Source organism: Eutrigla gurnardus, assembly GCF_963514095.1.
Source record: "Eutrigla gurnardus genome assembly, chromosome: 8".
In the NCBI taxonomy this organism is placed as follows: Eukaryota; Metazoa; Chordata; class Actinopteri; order Perciformes; family Triglidae; genus Eutrigla; species Eutrigla gurnardus.
The window spans coordinates 16923835-16944313 of record NC_139922.1 but is presented as its reverse complement, the minus strand read 5'-3'; the positions used below and the strand labels follow the sequence as shown (position 1 = coordinate 16944313).

Here is a 20479-nt window from a genome sequence, read left to right as displayed (position 1 = left end):
TTGTGATCACTTCATGAACGTTACATTTATTGAAGCTGTGTGCCTTTCTATCCTGTAGGGGGCAGCACCTTTCAGTCTAGAAGGAGGAAGTCGAAAAATGACTTCCTTCCTTCTGCTCTTGAAGAGCAAGCTAACCCTGCTGCTGCAATGGCAAAGCTAATTCTGTTGTGCCTGAAATGTATCCTTTTATGCAGCACCATCGATGCTGTATTTGAGGATCAAGTTGGGAAATTTGACTGGTAAGACGAATCTAGAGAGCAGTCGAATATATGTGCTATTTAGAGCCACGTTTTAATGATGAAATGCTAATGCTAACACCTGTCACAGCCTCTAGCTGCGACCCGGTGTTTGAGGTGGACTTTGTATGAGAGAATAGGCCAAACACATTAAAAACAATATAATAATGTACATCTTGCTATGTTGTTGCAGGTTATTTTTGCTCGTTTACAAGTTTTGATTTTCCTTTAGGGAACCTATGATCTAGCAAGCCCAATTAGTTATAGTAAATGTGTTTGATTTGAACATTTGCAAAGCATTTTAACCAATCGGCCATCGTACCGTCCACCAATATTTTCATCTTTTTTAACAAAGAAAAAAAGAGCAGTTTGTCATAAGGGATGCACCTTTTTGTCATAGGGTTCAGCTATAATTCTCTACCAGGTTGTTGATCTTGTTTGTTGTCTCACAGGAGACAGCAATATGTTGGAAAAGTTCGCTTTTCCCATTTCGACACACACGTGCAGTCATCCAAAAAGGTGCTCCTGGCAACAGAGAACAATGTTTTTGCTTCAGTCAACACCAGGACCGGAGAACTTCGTGAGTATTTTGTATTCGGGCCAAGGACAGAAAGATGGCTTCTCATTTGTACTTTGCGTGTTTATGTTTGTATATTTATTCAATGTCTGTTACAGTCTGGCGACATGTGGATAAGACTGGGCCAGAGGGTAACATTGACGCCCTTCTGCAACACGGACAAGGTGATTTTTTGTCTTTGCAGTTGAGCTTACAGATCTTTTAGTTCCCCTATTGTCTTTCAATATACCATTCTATAAACTACAAGTGCTGCTGGAGTTTTGACCTCTTCAGTTTCCCTACTGACAGCAGATAACTCTTTAAACTGTTCTTGTCTCCTAGATGCGATTCTGGTGGTTGGTAATGGCCGTCTGCTGCGCTCCTGGGAGATAAATGTTGGTGGTTTGAATTGGGAGATTGTGCTGGACTCCGGCAGGTCATTACCTCCTTGATTGGCTGTTGTTAATTCTAGATTTGTCTTTATTTTGATTATATGTTGTTAACTGCGTTTGTCCCGATTTTTAGTTTCCAGTCGGCATGTTTAGTTGGACAGCAGGACACTGTGAAACATGTGGCGGTTTTGAAGAAAACTGCTATCTCCCTCCACTACCTTTCTAATGGTCATCAAAAATGGATAGAGAATCTCCCAGAAAGGCAAGTGGACGTGTTTTTTTAATGTTATTGGGTCAACATTGGAACCTATGTCTATGTACTTTTACTATAAGCCTGACTCCCCTGAAATCAAACATCCTCTGCAGAAATGTTTGAGGACATATTAAAATACTCTGAATAATATTTTGTGTCTTATCGTTACAATACCTCTATAGAAATTCTCAAAATTACATCTAATACTCTTCTATGAATCTGCAAATATTGTTTGTTTAAAAAAAATGTAAGTGCTGGACACAAGATGTCTCCAACTTTACTGAGACGTCCACTCTCAGCATATGTAACCTGGAGGTTTTCAAGTTTCCACATCACATATACAAATGCTTCATACTGGACCCCATTTGGCTCCAAGCTAGTTGTTATGTCACAAATCAAGGTCATAGCTACACACCCTAAACTTGGATTAGTGGCTTGTGCATGAAGGCTCAAATGCTTTGTGTTTACAAACCATGTTGCCATTACAAACATTGTATAACTGTCTGTCTTTTTTATCTCAACAGTGAAACCGTGGATTACCAGTCCGTGTATTCTGGTGGAAATGGGGAAGTGTATGCACTGGGCATCGTTCCCCATTCCCATATTGCAATTGTTGCTTATAGTTTGGAAGATGGAGAGATAATCAAGCAGGTAATCCCGATTCTAGCAGAATATAAATGTTGTGTAGAATGTCAATATATTAATTATATTCACTTAATTATAATGCTTAGGAAAATCAAAACACAAACTCATGTTGTCCTCAGATCACAGTCGAAGCTCCGTGGCTGTCCAACATAAATGCCAACTGTGCAGTGATCGGCCAGGGGATGTTAACATGCGTGGACTCTACAACTGTATCCCTGTACATGCTTGACCTGCACGTGCAGGCACAGATGACCCAGATCCCCCTGCAGGTACCCACCAGAATAAGATCAAATCCTTTTAATTTCATAAAATTGCCATATTGTCCGGTTTGTATATAGGTCACCATTTTCTCTCATTTCTTTGCATGTCCCTTCCTACACAATGAGACTATGTTTCTTTATACCTCCCTCATCTTCTATGTGTGAATGCATTTCACCATTTTTTTTAACAGTATGCCACCTTTTGTTTTCTTTCAGACACTGGGAGTTGAAGTCACCCCCGGCTTTCAGCCAGTACTGGTGTCCACCCAACCCAATTCAGCTCACCCACCTCTGTCAGAATTCTTCCTTCAGCTCGGGCCTGAACACCACCTGCTTCTCCAGCTCAACGATGGCCAGATAGTTACACTGAGGGATTTCAAGCCTGTAAGTAACTGTTTCTCTACCTCTCACTTTCCTCTCATGCATGCTCAAGATTCTGCCATCTAAAAAAACATTCGCTTATTCTAATATGGCAATCACGTACTGTCAGTCGCTCTTGATAAAAGCTTTAGTTAGATGGCTTTAATTTAACATACTTTTACGTAGTAGTAACTTGAAAGTAATTTTTGTATGTTATAATAACAGAGAAGGTTTTTTCTGCCTCTCAAACACAGATCACCCACTTCTCACTGTTTTATATCAGATTAAACTGAAAACCTTACAAAGCACGGTATTTTAAAAAAATGGACTAATTTGTCTTCCTTCTTAGGCCATGCTGGTTTCATTTGCGACTACAGGAGAGAAGACTGTTGCTGCTGTCATGACGCCCAAGAATATAACTGTGAGTTCTTGTGAAAGCATTACATTCAGACTTGTTTTTTGTGTGTTTTTTGCCATTGTGATCTCTTTGAAAACTACGTCCACTATATTAGCAGACTTAGGACACACTTAGTTGTCTCTTTGTGTGCTTTATGTGTGTTTGTACATGTCCTTTTTCTTCCCTATAGGCTTGCAGTCTTAACCTCTTTAGTGCAGAAACCGGACGCAGACTTCTCGACACAACACTGATCTTTAACATGGATCCTAATGGTGGAAAACCAGAGAAGGTGAAGCTCTTAATGTCTTGCCAGTGATTCTCCAGCATGATTGATATCTGCACGGCTTCACCAATTTACTTCACCTTTAGTTTATAATGATTGATCGTGCCGTGTTTCCTTTTTTTTTAATAATACACTTTTTATTCTGTCTTCCAGCTGCATGTGCAAGCATTCCTTAAGAAAGACGACTCGGTTGGCTACAGGGTCATGGTGCAGACAGAAGACCACACGCTCACTTTTATACAACAGCCAGGTATGGATGGCAAAAACAGAAAGCGTTGTTAGTGTTGGAAAGACTGCTCTGCTTTGTCAGTCTGTGCTGAATAATGTTATCCGAGGTATGTGTGTGCGCTGCTGTTTGCCATGGTGCAGTTTTTTGTTGTTTATTCTACCAGTGAGGTGCGCCAAAGTCTAAATGTTTTAAATTCTTGATCATTGTAATAAAATGTGCCTTTTTTTCAGGAATTTTATTGGGCCAGATCCCACAAAAACACACCTTTTTAGCTTTTGCCTTTTATTAAGCATGAGACTAGACCGTGTTAGTTTTATACAGGCTCACCAGCATTCCACTTCTTAATCATCATAAATCCTGCCAACATCTGACCACTGTGTGGAGCACAAACAGGCTCTCATTTTTCCTAATGCACACATCATCATGTTCTTTCCACAAGGGTAGAAGAAATGCTTCATGTCGTAATCCACAGAAAGCATCAACCTAAACCGCGTACTGTTGCACGACGTGTAAAGTGGATTGAATGATTGCACAACAGTGATGAGTCTTGTTTTCCAGGGCGTGTAATGTGGACAAGAGAGGAAGCCCTGTCAGATGTGGTGACAATGGAAATGGTGGATCTGCCCCTCACAGGAACGCAGGCAGAGCTGGAAGGAGAGTTTGGCAAAAAGGCTGGTAAATGTCAAACCAGAATCCCTTTGTGTATTTCCCTTTCTGTCCACCTTTTAAGTACTAATCTCTGCTTGGATATTCAATATGCAGTGTTTTATCTGTTATCTGAGATCTTCACTCCATTTTAGTAGTCTGAGAAACTCAAAACAGCTGTGTAACTCCTGATCCTAACTCCTGATATTTTTTACAAACTTGTAGTTGCAACTGGTTTGGTGGCCTGGTAAGGCAGATGTCTTGGGTGTGTTTGCTTTGTTGCTATTTGCTTCACTTTCTTTTGTCTTTTTCCTGTTTTCTTTATTGCTTCACTTGGATTCAGCTATTCAAGGTAACACTATTCTCTGCTGTCCTTCAACAAAACTGTATTCATGGGTCTAAAGGTTAGGATATCTTATTGTTGAAAGGAAATCCATTGCCGTATCCATGTTATTGTTATAAGGCGGCTGTTCTCAACCACTGGTGGGCCTCAGAGCGCCAGCTAGTAAGGGCCAATTGTCTGATGGCCACTAAGGGCCTGCCCGCTGGTTAGATTTGGGGGCAATTTACAAAGCTATAACTTTTTTATATCTAAATGTGCTCAAGAATTCATGCAAACAAAAAAGGTCAAATTTAAAAGTATATTTTCAATGACATGTTCTATTTCAATATGACCACACCATTCACAACGCCTCAAATATGACCCTATTAATTTGGATTTATAATTGCCGACAGTGGCAGGTGATAAGCAGAATATTTATTATGGTCAATACAGCTAACAGTGGCATAACACAATATTTACAGCCCACATTTTTCTCCTTTTATTTTGGTCATGTTACGTTATTTTCTCATTTATTTGGGAAGGTGGTCCTCGGAAATGTTTTAACAATCCGAAGTGTGCCTTAAGTTACAAATGATTGCGAAGCCCTAGTATAAGGTACACCTGTGATTTGCCTGCAATAACATTCCCACAATAACAATCCAATAAAAGTCATAAAGCAGCATCTGTGATCTGCTATTTGTCTAGACGGCCTGATGTCCATGGTCCTGAAGAGGCTCTCCTCTCAGCTCATCTTGCTGCAGGCCTGGATCGCCCACCTCTGGAAGCTGTTCTACGATGCACGGCAGCCTCGTAGTCAAGTCAAAAATGACGTGACCATTGAGACCCTCTCCAGAGACGAGTTCAACCTGCAGAAGATGATGGTTATGGTTACTGCATCTGGGAAGGTACAAAGCTTAACCCTTCATGGTGGTACTGTCTCTGGTCAGGCAGGCCTTAAGAGAAATTACACACTAATAAATAGACTCCCATCTAATTTTTCCTTTTGCTTATTTCTGTTAAGCTCTTTGGTATCGACAGCAAGACTGGCAGTATTTTATGGAGGCACTACCTGGACAACATCCCATCTAATTCAGCCTTCAAACTAATGGTGCAGCGGACCACTGCACACTTCCCTCATCCTCCACAGTGCACACTGCTCATCAAAGACAAGGTACCTCATAACCAGAGCTCTGTGGTTGGAAGAGATTTGTGCAGTTGCCAGCACTTGAAAGGAAAACATTGGCACAACTGTAGAAGTGTTGTATTTATACTTTTTGTTTTGTTTTTTTTCAAAAAGGATACAGGCCTGGCCACACTCCATGTATTTAATCCCATCTTTGGAAAGAAGAGTCACATCATCCCACCTGCTCTATCTCAGCCAATCCTTCAGTCCCTCATGCTGCCTGTCATGGACCAGGACTATGCTAAGGTCCTACTCCTTGTTGACGATCAGTACAAGGTCGGTGGCAAACTGTTAACCTACTCACTCGCCAGATCAACATTAACTCATAGAGATACAGACATGAGTCACGTGTCCATGCGCATCAGGCCAACACAGGTCTTCTGTTGTTATTCCACAGGTGTCTGCTTTTCCGTCTACAAAGAATGTTCTCCAGCAGCTCCAGGAGATGGCCTCATCCATATTCTTTTATCTTGTTGACTCCAGCCACGGGAGACTTTCTGGCTACAGGCTACGAACGGCAAGTGAACCTTTTTTTCCCCTGAATTCCTTCAAACGTTGAGTATTCCCATAAGCAGAATTCTTATCAATTAAAATGTTCTGAGACATTTGACTTAGTATGTGCTTGTTACTCCTAATTTATAAGACATTCTTCTATTGATGATTCTATTGAAAGATGATGCCCAGCCCTGTTTTTACATAGCAAATACTTTTTAGTTAGATTCAATGGAGCATTACACAAGCAGACAAAATAATGTGAAAATATTGAAATTATGAAATGATACTGTTTTAGATTTAAAGGAGCTACCATGAAACGATAAGGTGAATGACAAAAATAACTAATCTGGATGTTTTTGTGCACTCAGGACTTGTCGACCGAGTTGATCTGGGAGATCCTCATGCCGACCGAGGTACAGAAGATTGTCTCGGTCAAAGGGAAAAGGCCCAACGAGCATGTGCACTCCCAGGGCAGAGTGATGGGAGACCGCAGTGTCCTCTATAAGGTAGGCTTCCCCTGAAACCGTGAAAAGGATAGAATTGCTCACATTGGTGCTGGATTTTAGTCGTCTTTTCTCGCTCATTTGAATCAGAAACGCAGTCTTCTGATGTAGGCTGAAAACCCATCTTTTGAAGAAATACTATACCTCTTGTCACTGTTTCCCCAGTGAATCATATCCTCTGTCCTCCACCGACTCTGAATAATAACAAACTCTATTTTCTTCTACACACAGTGTAGTTCCTGTGTGAACTATCAAATATTCTACTTTTGGTCTCATAATCGTTTGTATTTGGCATATTGCAGAAAGTAGTCCAGTTGTTTGCACGTGCATTTCTCAACTTTGATTAAGATGCTGAATTGTATTTCATCTTATTCCTTGCAGTACCTGAACCCCAATCTACTGGCTGTGGTGACCGAGAGCACAGACTTGCACCAGGAGCGAAGCTTTATCGGGATTCTCCTGATTGATGGCGTGACGGGTCGCATCATCCACGAAGCTGTTCAGAGAAAGGCCAAAGGACCGGTGCATGTTGTGCACTCTGAAAACTGGGTGGTGGTGAGTATTACTGATGGATAACGTTGCTCTTAAAGATTATTTTTGTATTGTTTATCAGCTCTCTGCAGCTGTATTAAAAATGTAATGTAAAAGTAACAGTGATCCGAATGTGCCTCTGTTTGACCCCACAGTACGAATACTGGAGCACCAAGTCTCGCAGGAACGAGTTCTCTGTAATCGAACTGTATGAAGGGATGGAGCTCTACAACAGCACCGTGTTCAGCTCACTGGATCGGCCACATGCTCCCCAGGTGCTTCAGCAGTCGTACATTTTCCCCTCCGCCATTTCTACCATGGAGGCCACGCTGACCGAGAAGGGCATCACCAGCCGCCATCTGCTCAGTAAGTTTCCACGAGATCCAGACTTATGGGCGTCAGTGTATTAATGCTTAAGTGTAACCCACCTTTTGGTTTTCTTCGTCACAGTTGGCTTGCCATCTGGAGGGATTTTGTCATTACCCAAGATGTTCCTTGACCCTCGGAGGCCAGAAATAGTAACGGAGCAAAGCCGGTGCGTCCCCCAGTCACGTTTAGTTTTCTGGACTTTTGTGTTTTGACCCGTCCGTCTGTTTAACTTGTTCACTTGATCTCCAGGGAAGAGAACCTGATACCGTACGCACCAGAGCTTCTGATTCGTTCAGAGTGGTTCATCAACTACAATCAGACTGTATCAAGAGTGCAAGGAATTTACACTGCCCCCTCTGGACTGGAGTCAACCTGCCTGGTGAGTCTGCCCTAACAATACTTGCATATGATGATTACTGAGGAGTCGTTGTTGACAAAATGATGTTGTGTGGAGGAAAAAAATGTATTCTCAAACTGCCACCGTGTGTCACAATTTAACTTCCCTATTCAGCATTTGAGGTGTTTATCTTCTAAAATCTTTATCAACTTCTCTTTGCCTGTAGTGCCAGTAGTTCATTGATATATTTAAAGTTATATAGTAATCAATAACTGGCATGTGGATGACTTCAGGATGATAAAGTCATTCTAATTAGGAAAATATATTTATGCATTTATCATTAGTTTAAAACACTGACAGCACAATGCATTTTGTATTTTATACTTCCTAGTGACTACACATGTAAACTCTTACATCTTGTATTTTTTAATACTGATATTCATCTCTAAAATGGCCATAAAATAAATATTTGTTCCCTTCTAGGTGGTGGCATACGGTCTCGACATCTACCAGACACGCGTCTATCCCTCAAAGCAGTTTGATGTCCTGAAAGACGACTATGACTACATGCTGATCAGTAGCGTTCTGTTCGCCCTTTTCTTCGCCACCATGATCAGCAAACGCCTGGCAGAAGTCAAACTGCTCAACCGGGCCTGGCGATAAAATTGATCGTCAAAATCCCATCTCTTGCAGCCGCGAGGCTGCACAAAGGACCTCAGCCCGAGGAGACGGCTGAGGCCATGCCTGTAGAAGAACACAGGCCAGAGATCAATAAGGCCCATAAGGAACTGCAGGGGTGAGGGGGGGCGGCGGGGGTGGGGGTGATAGGAGGATTAGTAGAGGTTTTTAATGTGTTTATTTTTTAACTTATTTTGCAAGCACAAGGAATACTTTCATAGTAGAATAACTGTTTTTTTTTGTGCCATGTTGTTTTGATTAAATGTTTAACACCCAATTAATTACAAATGAATGGAAGTTTAATTTAATAAATTGTGGAGTTTGAAAATTCCCAAATATGTGAAAGTTAGATACTAAGCAATTTCTTTTTTTTTTCTTCTTTTTTTTTCAAGATTATGTTTGAACGTTAACATTTCTGCTTCATTAGACAGCTCTAATGGAGAGTGATAATATATGTGGAGGTCAGATAATAGACGCAGAAGACATGCAACACATTTGCATGATTTGATACTTTTTAGCCTGCAGAAAAACCCAAACGCTATTTGATTTGATGGCAAATGGACTGTGTGGGTGGATGATCCAGAATGGACAAGAAATGGTTATTTGCGCTTTCCTGAAGACTCTCCCACCAAAAGCACTGCTGTTACCACTACACGCCATCAGTAGCCTTTATTTTATGTACATCAATCGTCCTGCAGCTCATACGTGTGTGAGCAGTTTTGATCCACTATCAGCTACTGTTGATGCTCCATTAAATTTTGTCTCAGAACTCCAGTTTAATTGTTCTTTCTTGACTGTTTCTCAGAGAGCCCAAATATGTATTCTTCATAGAAGACGGCACTGGTACTGTTTAGTTGTATAGATGCTTATTTAACTCTTAAGTGATCTAGATGCATGATTCCTTTAAGTAAGGATGCATTAACATGTACTTACTCTAGGTTGTAATACATTTTCACAACTGTGTTTATTGGTATGCCAACCAGTTAAATTGGCTAAAAGCCCAGACACTTGGCATTTGGACAATAATAACATTAAGTAGATGTTAGAAGTAAATGCTGATTGCTACTCGTTTCTTGTTGTCAGCATTACAATGTGTTTATCTCATAGCAGCAGGGAAACATTTACAGTCAGTTGAATTTAGTATGTTGGAAGTTTTTCTACAAATATGTGCACTGGCAAAATAAAGAAGTGATATGTTTCCTCTTTTTCAAAGAACGGCTTTAGTTTCATGGATTGAATGTCAAAAAACAGACCAACCAAAAAAATAAATAAAAAATCCACTAGTTTATGTCGTTCTAGTGCAGAAAAGGGACATTGAGCCTATCATAGAATGAATAAGTTATTTTATTTCTATAAATAGATCTTTTTAAAATTACAATGATTTACTTTTGACACAAACAACACGATGAACTTACAAACAGCATTTGCTTGGACCAAATCTGACACGGAATCTTCATGAGAACTTCCAACCTGCTGATGTAACAAAGGCCGTCGACGGAGGGGTCTGCACCTCGACAGCGTAAACCTGAACGTAACTTAACTCCCATGCCCACACACAGATAAAGAATCATTACAGGCCCAATCTCTACTTTCTTGACCATAGACTGTTCAAGCTAAATGCACATACATCATGAAAACAAATCATCATAATGACTAATAGCTTGCTAACTGACCATAACTGAAAATTAAGACTTCTTTTACTCCTGTGGATACAAACACTACTGATGGAAAAAACAGAGTTGTTGACTTTTGTACTTCATATGCATTAAAAGACCTGTCAATTAATTTCAGGGTGGATGCAGGTTTCAGTCATGTGTTCTGCAGCTCTCTAATTTGTATTCAGATCACAGAAGCTTCCACTCGATAAATTCAACTTAATAATATGACGCAAGAGTCGATGCTCAAAGGGTATTTTGCAGGTAGGATGTAGCTGTCATGAAAAGCCTGTTAAAGGCGTTAACACTGAAACACAAGTTAAGAGTTTGATCACGTTTCACTTTAGTTCAAAGCATGTTCTGGATGTGTCATTCTTATTCCACATTGTTCATTGTTGAATTTACCGTAAATCTGTATGTGAGAATGATTCAGAAAAGCATTAAATCTATCAATAAATCATACTTAAGACTTCAAGCAGCATTGTCATAAAAAAAAGGCACATGGGGTGAACAGTTTGGTACAAGCCCAGCTTGTACATACAGTAATTACTTGCTCTCTTGTAAGAAATAGAGTATTAGCGATATGAAAATTAAAATTAATGAGTGATCAGACATGTTCCCTCTGAGAAAACGGCAAATTGAAAATGGTTATATGAACATTTCTCCACTATTGTTGAAAATACTGGAATGTTACAACGTTTCATTGCTCAAATACTGACCGGTAAGATGTTCAGTTAAAAACAGACAAAAACATCACAGTGTTGTGTGACATACGTGATCTGGAAATACACCAGTCGTTGAAAATAACACCAACATGTTAGGCATCACATGCTTATTAGTGCCGTCAGTCACAGTTTCGTACTCATCAAGTTTCAGACAGTGACATAAACAAGGCTTTCTATCTGTTCTGCCAGACGCTGCTGCTTCCCATCCTGGCCGGTTCACTCAGAAGTCTTTCCCGTCGGTCTGAGAACGCTGGTCGGCCCGGCGGCAGCAGGATGTAGTGTGTCGCGCTGGCCTGTCTGCCATCCTTCAAAATGGGAACGATGCAGGGTGAAAACTGGGCTGCAGGTGGCGCCCTTTCACTCTGCTGTCTCTGTAATGCCTTACTCACATATTTTGGGTTAGCAGCAAAACTCTGTGTGGCAGGCATCACGCCGTTGATATAAATCGGAAGGCTTTTGGGGCTCGGGGTACGTGGTGGGCAGGGTGGAACTAAGGGGACCCTTGGAGGGATTTTGGGAGGCTTGTCTTCCTCACTGGTGCACATGGTCTTTGAGAGAGCGGGAGGCTTTGGCGGGATGGGGATGCGGGGAGGGATCAGAGGCCTGTCAGTGGGGCAGGTTGTGCTGCTTTGGAGAGGCTGGGAAGCAGGGCCCGCACAGGGAAACCAGAGCCTGGATGATTGGTGTTGGTCTGGTTGTTTGCTACAAAGAGTATCCCCGGCTGTTGACGCCCCATGCTGCCGGTCTTCTCTCTGGGGAGCTGGTGCCCAAAACCTGCTGGTTCTGTCCTCTCTGCTTGGCCAAGAGAAAGCCACGGAGCGAGCCCCGGCACCACCGGCCCGCAACGAGCTCTCCTGGTAAGCGTAATTCACTTGGCCACCGTCTCTGTTCCTGCCCCTGCACATGGCCTTGGGGCAGCTTTTAGGCAAAAGGCGACGCCGGTCACTGGTAAAAAACTCCACCTCACTATCGGCTGCCTCATCAGACATGAGCTCCTCAGGGTCAGGAAGAGGCGGCAAGGGTTTTGCTTCTCTCTGGGGGCCCCCAAACACAGTCCGTCTCTGGGAAGAAGGGACAACCTGGTCTCCCTCATGGGGGCGTAGTAAGTTACTAGACACTAGGCGGTACGTATCAGAGTAGAAAGGAGTCTGGGCGAGGGAGATGTTGCCTGGGAAATGAAAAAACAATCAGGTATCACACAGATGTCTTCATGAAATCCTAAATTGAGCTGTAACCATTGCTTTTTTAGACAAGGTTTTTGGAATCACTGTCATTTCCTTCGCCGAGGAAGAAACATGGAAAACAACTTCCAATGAGAGAAAAAGGTTAACTGGAGTGTAGTGATGGTGTAGGAGGGAAAACATACCAGGGGGAGTGGGCTGCCCACTCTACTTAAAAAAAAAACACCACCCTCCTGTTTTGCTGAAGGTATCTTACAGGAAACAGGAGTTCACAACATGTTGAAAACAACCGCTTAACCTATCACCCTCTTCGTCAAACATCAGCCACAACACCCTGATTAACACAGGAATCGCCATTATCTGCTAACGGAGCTTCCCATAACCTTCTCTGTGGAAACATCCGACGTGTCCCAGACTGCAGGAACAGCTGGTGACCAGGGAGCAATAGCTTCCCCTCCTCCTTCACCCTGCTGTCCTCTGCTACACAGCTCAGTCCAGTGATGACAAACTCACCTAAACCCCGTCTACGTGCTGTTTTATTCCCCAAACTGGCTTTCAACTCGAGTTCATCCAGACAGACAAAGAGATCCTCATTTTTAAATAATGCTAATGTCAAGAAAATGTACGTATTTAGTATAAAATCACTTTTATATTACTTGTCAAAACCTTAAAGTGTTTCACAACAATTAAAAATGATTCATTTAAAAAAGAAAAGATTACAAAAATATATCTGACATTTTCAAAAGTCAAAAGTTATCAGTTTTGTTTATTTGAATTCAATTTCACAGATAACTGATAATCATGTGTACTGTGTTTGAACATACAGTATGCTCCTTTCTATCTCAAGGTTCAACAGTTAATTCTAATCTCAGTCTAAAGCAGAATAAAAACAGCAATTCATTTTCAACCTCCTGCCATTATCAATAATTATAGATTCATATGAATGTTATAATGATCATAAGAAATACAATAATAATGCAAAAAGACTCACAGTTAAATTCCTTGGCCACTTGCTGTTGTCGAAGCTCCAGCAGGTTCTGTTCCACGTCAGAACTCAGGCCAAAACACTCTCTGCAAAGCAAGGGAGGTTGAGAAATCCGTACAGAGCTGTGCATGTGTGTAAATCATTCCTACACATAACCTGTCATGAGTAAGTCATTATATATGGGAAATAACAAGCATGACATATGCTTTAACATGCTTTTCTGTTCTCCTTCATGCGTTTACGTTGTACCGCATTGTAGGTTGCTGGACATCTTCTCTGAGACATTTTCTTCAAGTGTATTTGCTCTTTATTGACCTGCTCTACCTTTACATACCTATATTTTACTAATAACGTCTACTCTGTATCTACAGCATCATATGGTTGATGAGGGAATCCCTACTTTGCAAAGATGTGTCCCGTTACTTTATACAGTGTTACGGGTCTAATAGTGATGGTGAAGGTGTTGTCTGTTGTACACATTGTTAGGAAAAATGTGTCTGTTCTTGGCTAAAATCCATTGTTGGTAGTTTGAAGTATTTCATTAGTATTTAATATGAATAGGTCAGATATTGCTTTTATATTATATTGCTATTATATTATATTATATGATATTGCTATTATATTATATGATATTATATGATATTGCTATTGCCCACAAACTGACATTTTGCTTCCATCAGTATCAGAGTGATGTTTGCGTACCTGTTCGGGTCATGTTGACCCCAGTAGTTATTCTGACTTCCGGCCATGTCGTGGCAGAAAGTGTGTTCTTAAATAGCATGAAGGTCTGTTTGGTATCTGAACACAAGTCGGCGCCATCAAAGCCATCACAGCGTCATTCTAGACAGCAGAAAACTGTTGGAGAGAGAGAACAGAGACGTGTTTAGCGGTTAGGGATCAAATAAACACTCACAGTAAGTTGATTGTGATGAATTTCCATTATCATCACAACTGACCTGAAAAAGCTATCTAGCTCATTATCATGGTGGAGACATGAAAAACAGAGCCTGATTTTTAAAAAAGAATACAGGATACAAAAATACATTTAAACATTTTTTATCTATCCTTTATTTAAACAGGGAGACCTTATGATCATACTCATTATTTTTCACTAAAAAAAGATGTGCTTCTTATTTGTGATGCAATAAATTAGCTTCTTAACAAAAAGTAAAGAGATTCCAATGTGTTTTCATGCCAATTTAATGGGTTTAGCATATTTTGATGACTATCTGGATTTTATTGGGAACAATTATTTTGGCCAGCATAATGAAATGTTCATATTGTCCAGTCTCTGGTTATGCAATTCACCTGGCAATAATCTCCCTCGGTTACAGAAAAGAAATTTGCTTTCACATTCACTACTTGTTGTAGCAGGTGTGTAAAGAATTAGGCTTTTTAAAAAAACGAATCCTCTACATTTGAACTTTTGCGTTACATCACTCTATTTGTTCCACTCACACCTTCGTTGAGTGTGAAACGACCGTGAACAGGGCACATAAACGGTGAACATCTGGAGCACAACCCCATCCAGCACCACCAGCTGCACACACTCATCCTACCAGGCAGGTCAAAGGACACACGCTCTAGAACAAATACATCAAGGCTTGAAAAACACATATCACCTGTGGGTGAAGCAATATTATTAATACAGCACGAATATCATAACTCATAGACTGCTCGTTATTCTGTCCAGACATTACTCACTCTGAAAAAGAGCAGCCCACATAGAAAAAGTGTGTATTTACTCGGTACAGTAAATAGCGACTTACATTCCTGGAACACTGCATCGTTTTAGATGAGCTTCTAAGAAACAACAGTCACATCAAAAGCCCAGTGAATTACTTCAGTCTGCTCTTGCAGCCACCATGCGTGTCTCCTTGTGGTTTCAGCTTAAAGCCATTTGTCTGATGTACGGGCTGTTGCACAACCTCTGGGTCAGATGTGGGAGGGCAGCAGCACTCCTCGCCCTCCTTCCTCTCTGTGACCATGAAACCCGGCAGTATCCACTCTTACAACAGGGGCTAATTGTGCAGCATTCCAGAGACACTGGATGACAAACCTACACCTACGAGTCACACGTAATAATACATGTCTATATGAAAGTAGTGACAAAAGAAAAAGGATCTCAGGCATTGTGTGAAATATGTCACCATCTGCAGAATAATGGGGGAAATGTGTCGACGTTCCTTTACACAGATGCTCATTATTCTAACATTTAACTCCATACATGAAGGCAGCTTCCTTTCTCCTGATACGAAACATACCAACTAATATCAATGTTAAGTGGAGATGAACACATATTCTGAGTCAACTGATGGTCACTCTTAGAGATGCATCAACGTCGAACTTACTTATAATGACGCTGATAATAATAATAAACTTCTTGTTTTGATGGATACCGATACGCATATATGCCATCCCTAGTCCGCACATCATCAGACGTATCGGCTGAAATTCCATTAAAACAATAAATTAATTTGCTTTTATATTGAAGGGGAAACATTTACCTTGCTTCCTATGTGTTACACACAAGTGGAAGTTTAAAGGTTATGTTAAACAGTCCATTTGACGACTGAACGGGTTTAACACTGAGTAAAGTCTCTACACTGTTGCCCTGACGACAAGCAAAGCCGGGGTGCTGCTCAGCACCCTGAGGCCCTGACTCTTCAAACATAAACAGCAATAAAATGGGCAACTTCAATCCACATTGTTGTACAAACTTGAATGTGCCATTAAGTTTTTATTAAAAAATATCTATTTTGCAAATCCACTTTTTTTTTTGTAAAATGAACTACTTTACCTTATGAAAAACTGAAAAAAATGTTTCATGCTTCAAACCATATAATAAAGTTGTTCCCAGGCCCTTAATCTCGTACGGTAAATGGCTACCTTTCAAAATAAAATGTAAAGATTGAATGGAAAATGCACTACAATTGTAGGGTCCTGTCTCTAGAATTGAACCATGCAGCTATTCACCTGCAAACCACTAATTAGTAACTCACTCCTACTCGACCAGAGGGCGACGCAAGTTCTCGACTTTACTATCACCCTGCAATCTTATTCTTCAAAGTCTTGCTTTGTTTCATGTCACTGAAAGGCCCAGGGCCGATGTGGGATACAAACAATGCAGAGCATGCATAACGTAACCCGAAACCCACGACAAACAAAACAGCGAGCCATGCGTCTATTTGAATATTTATGTCATCCTTAAAACAACCGACTGTGACGTCATTTCCGCCAGTGATCCTCGGAGATGGAAGACGCTGAACAATTATGAATTCTACCGGCAAGTACTCAGTGTCCATGAATGGAGCCACTCTCAGGCATGAATGGGGCTTTGTGTCACTTTGGTGCACAGTGAAGCAAGCCTGAAAATACAAGTGAACTCTCCCATGAGGTTAGGGCTGAAGATACGCCATGGAGACAAGCAGACGTGGCCAAGGTATGAGCCTGAGCCGCAAATCCCCTGCAAGAGAATTGTGCATGTTGGCACCGTTAAAAGGAGAAGCGGAGAGGCTGAAAAACAGTTTGTTCTCGACTCATGCAGGAGCTTTGATGTGTTGTCCTTGGCTGGCCCCACCTCACTTCTTTCAGGCAACAGGCCATTCTCCGACTGGACCTTTACAGATAATCAAATTATGTTGCGGGCGATATGTGCTTTGCATCACCTGTTCACAACTTGCTGTTGATTCTGCTGGCAGGGTAAACGTAGCATGTGGTTGTAAAGTGCAGTTTCTAGGTTGAACAATTAATGTCATCATTTGCAAAAACATTGATTCTTAATTTTTTGAGCATCCAAAGCATTTGATTTTAATTTACTTCACAGCCGTGACATAAATACATTTTAGATTTTTGAAATTCTCTAATAAACTTTCAATTATTTTTATTTATATTTTTATTAACCAGAAAGATTGTTCAGCCCAATATGCACACACCAACACGACCAATATACCCGTTAGCAACTACACATAAGCCTATGCATTTTTATAGTTTATTTTTCGAGTTCCTTGTGATGCCACCCTGCATTTACCAGCACATATTATTGTATGCATATATGAAATATAAACCTTCAAATCTGAATCTTTGAATAGAATTAATGTGTGTGTATTAAATATTATTACATTTATACATTAACTATTTAAACCTTTCCTCCAACAAATTTATATCCAGCTTTCAAATGTTCCACATAAGCTGAGGAAGCCATTCATGAATGTGTTGGGGAGGCAATCATTTGGTGAAGCAACAATTAAAAACTGTTAACAATAGTCCATATTTTCCCAAGTTTATAGAATTTTAGATCAGTCTAATTAACTGGGCTTTGTTGCTGACTACAACACACAGTCTATAGCTTCTTAATATGGATCAACAGGTACATACAGCCTACATATCGTATATTTTAATAGACACAACTTTTGGCACTGACTTTCAGCGCCCACTAGCGGCCGCCCAGGGACGGGACAGGCGGTCCAGGACTCACCCATCCCCAGATGGGACTTCACTCGGCCGGACATCAAGAAACCGTACAGCGGGTCAAGAGAGCAGCCTGCCCCGCTGCTCACAGACAAAACACCCACACAGACCCGCTATGTCGACACAGTTCAACCGAGCGGCCTCTCATACCGGAACAACACGCGTTACGGTGACTTTGAACGGCCGTCGCGTCTCCCGGTTCGTCGCGAGGACTTCAGTTACAACCCAGTGTCGCTTTGTGAGTTTAAAATGAGCGAGCCAGCCAATCACATCAAACACTGCTCACAGTTGAATTTTCCTTTAAGTCGCAGTTTGTTTGTGCGTTTGTTTCATCAAATGACGTATTGTTTATGATAGTTAAAAGGAAAGGAAGTCTTACCACGAAAGAAGCAGACTAACGTTACTCGTCCATCACGTAAAGCCGGGTCGGTCGACTTGCTCCTGTCCAATGTGAGCCAGTCCACGGTACGACGGTCGTAGGAGGCGGTCTCTGTCCAAACTAAACCATGTGCAACATCCCTCCTCTATCAACAACACCGGGAGGAGGTGAGACCCGTCGTGTCAGCGTGACGCGGGTTTCCACATCTCCTTATAAACGCATCCTGCACCCCGAGCGCCTGACTGGAGCTCCACCCAAGTCCGCCTTAAAGGGGAACAATTCCCCGAAAAGATGAAAACCATTAGCGCAAACCAACCAGTAGGAAAAGCCCATGGATTAGTAACCAGCGGAGGTGGAGAATCATTTATGGCTTTATTTATTTCTTTTCTACTTTAGAATACTTGAAACATTAATTCTACTATTTATTTTCAGAGGGACATTTTTTATTTAATTCACCACTTTTAACAATAATAATCACTTATTATGGCCTGGATTAAACCAAGCAGTACATAAACGATTCAAAACATCTCTATTTTGACAAACAATCTAAATCACAAACCCACATATTTGAATTCTATGATTGTTCTACTTCATGACATAATGATGGCTGCATCTGGAGTTTCTGTCTGAGCTGATTTCCATTAGCAATAATAATTCAAATCAAATAATTTTATTTTGATATAACATTAGCTGCTATGTTTTTTACTTTACATCCAGGATTTTGACCTCAGGTGTGAATACAGCCTCCACAACGAAGATGTGTCACCCTGTTCAGTTCAAATAAGTCCAGAGGTGTAAGGCACTCCTTTTTTAAGGATTTTTTTAGACATCAAAACTCTTAATATAGCAGAAATGCTTCATCATTGAGCACCCTTAGCATTTAATTTATGATAATAACTATAAGCAGCTGGAGTTCTATTGTTGCAAACCATGTTTCCCCTATGAAAAGCAACCGTGGGTCAAATCAAAACAGAAACGCCCAAAATTATAATAATAATCATTTTATTTGCCTTGTGTGATGAGTGTATGGGAAATTGCCCTTCATAAAGCAGTAAACAATTTTGGCCTGACCTGTGTGGGAGAGAGCGTGTGGGTGGCTTTTGGCGAGAGTACAGTATACGAGTGATGAACAAGTACAAGATTGGCAGCCCAGATCTGGTGGATGAGGACTTGTTTTGAAGCCTGGATGTCACATAGGAGTTCACTGTCTGTGTTTGTCTTTGCCCACGCGGAGAGAGGCAGTAGGACAATACGGGAGGTAATTTACTAGAAAATCACAAAATAAGTGAGCGCAGGCCATTCTCCTTATTATCAGAGTCCAGACCACGCTGAGCCTACAGTCTTCCAACAGACTACCAAGTGATCTTTTCACTGTGGTAACAAATAAATCCTCAGGCAAATAAACATTAAATATTGTGCCGAATAAAATAACCACCTCGTAACAGTGGGAGGGATGCCAAAGGTCCCCATGGCATCCCCTGCTTCTGTCCTAAATCTTTTCCACGGTTTTATTACTCCTAATAAAAATCCATGTAGGGTCATATGTCATATTAAGGAGTGCCTTAAACCTATATAGCTGTTGTACAGATCATAAACCCACAAAATAAATACACCACGTGTGATGTGCTGCAATCGACTGTCTCTCTTCCACCCACATCACTTGTTTGCTTAAAGAAACACTCATACGTTTAAGCAAATAAACTGTTTGATCAACTTCCTGTTGTGCAATGAAGTGACTGATATCACGTGTATGTGTGTGTGTGTGTGTGTGTGTGTGTGTGTGTGTGTGTGTGTGTGTGTGTGTGTGTGTGTGTGTGTGTGTGTGTGTGTGACATAAAGAGGTGAAGCTGCTGTCGGTTGTCACGTCGCACTCGACAAACGTGAGGCTTTGTCTCGAAAGAGCAATGATGCAACTTGCATCTTAATGATCTCGGCCCATTTAACTGTCTTGGTCTGATTTGTTCTATGTTGGATACGTAGAGGCGACACAGCAGCATCCACATTTCGACTTTGAGCCACCGGGACCCGCAGATCTTTGTGCTCTGCTGCTGCTCCGAGGCCCTTTGTGGGCGCTTGTGGCGACCCAGGATGCTCAAAGCTGTGGGGGTTGCTGTCGGGGTGGGCCAGTCTCCCACAGGGGAGGTCAAGTCATTTCCTGCTCTGAGAGAACTCCGTCCCTCACAGCTGTCAGTGCAGTCAGAAGCCCACCTCCCACATCTGTACCCCCCCCCCCCCCCCCCCTTTTCTTTTTTCTTTTTTTGCTTCTTTCAAAGACGTGATGGATTGCTCTGAAGGAACTCCCTCATGCTGCAGAATTAAAGACCTCAAATCAAGGCCTTCTGTTTATGATGTGTTCTGTTTATGGGCTCAATTCAATTCAAGACCAAAAAAAACTGCAATAATAATTCCA

At 41.3% G+C, this 20479-nt stretch overlaps 2 protein-coding genes across 2 annotated transcripts; one reads left to right on the top strand and one right to left on the bottom strand.

Annotated features, from left to right (window-relative positions):
• Nucleotides 1-97: 97 nt before the first annotated feature.
• Nucleotides 98-9443, top strand: emc1 (ER membrane protein complex subunit 1). The gene is made up of 22 exons (XM_084016456.1): nucleotides 98-239; nucleotides 689-816; nucleotides 912-977; nucleotides 1135-1228; nucleotides 1318-1446; nucleotides 1962-2088; nucleotides 2202-2351; nucleotides 2559-2726; nucleotides 3052-3123; nucleotides 3290-3388; nucleotides 3536-3632; nucleotides 4170-4286; nucleotides 5284-5483; nucleotides 5600-5749; nucleotides 5876-6037; nucleotides 6159-6278; nucleotides 6625-6762; nucleotides 7141-7314; nucleotides 7446-7656; nucleotides 7741-7825; nucleotides 7909-8038; nucleotides 8480-9443. The coding sequence occupies exons 1-22, from the start codon at nucleotides 148-150 to the stop codon at nucleotides 8657-8659; spliced, it is 2889 nt and encodes a 962-aa protein (XP_083872582.1). The 5' UTR covers nucleotides 98-147; the 3' UTR covers nucleotides 8660-9443.
• Nucleotides 9444-10014: 571 nt separating this feature from the next.
• On the bottom strand, nucleotides 10015-18235 carry errfi1b (ERBB receptor feedback inhibitor 1b). Its single transcript, XM_084014657.1, has 4 exons — nucleotides 18070-18235; nucleotides 13923-14075; nucleotides 13227-13306; nucleotides 10015-12222 (listed from the first exon to the last, which is right to left on the bottom strand). Exons 2-4 carry the CDS (start codon nucleotides 13967-13969, stop codon nucleotides 11228-11230), a joined length of 1122 nt encoding a protein of 373 aa, XP_083870783.1. The 5' UTR covers nucleotides 13970-14075; nucleotides 18070-18235; the 3' UTR covers nucleotides 10015-11227.
• Nucleotides 18236-20479: the final 2244 nt, after the last annotated feature.

Coding starts and splice junctions, on each gene's coding strand:
- emc1 (XM_084016456.1), top strand. CDS start 148: ATGGCAAAGCTAATTCTGTTGTGCCTGAAATGTATCCTTTTATGCAGC. Junction 817..911: donor CACCAGGACCGGAGAACTTC/GTGAGTATTTTG, acceptor TGTCTGTTACAG/TCTGGCGACATGTGGATAAG. Junction 2,727..3,051: donor CACTGAGGGATTTCAAGCCT/GTAAGTAACTGT, acceptor CTTCCTTCTTAG/GCCATGCTGGTTTCATTTGC.
- errfi1b (XM_084014657.1), bottom strand. CDS start 13,969: ATGGCCGGAAGTCAGAATAACTACTGGGGTCAACATGACCCGAACAG. Junction 13,307..13,922: donor GGTCAACATGACCCGAACAG/GTACGCAAACAT, acceptor CTTGCTTTGCAG/AGAGTGTTTTGGCCTGAGTT. Junction 12,223..13,226: donor AGTGGCCAAGGAATTTAACT/GTGAGTCTTTTT, acceptor TTCATTTCCCAG/GCAACATCTCCCTCGCCCAG.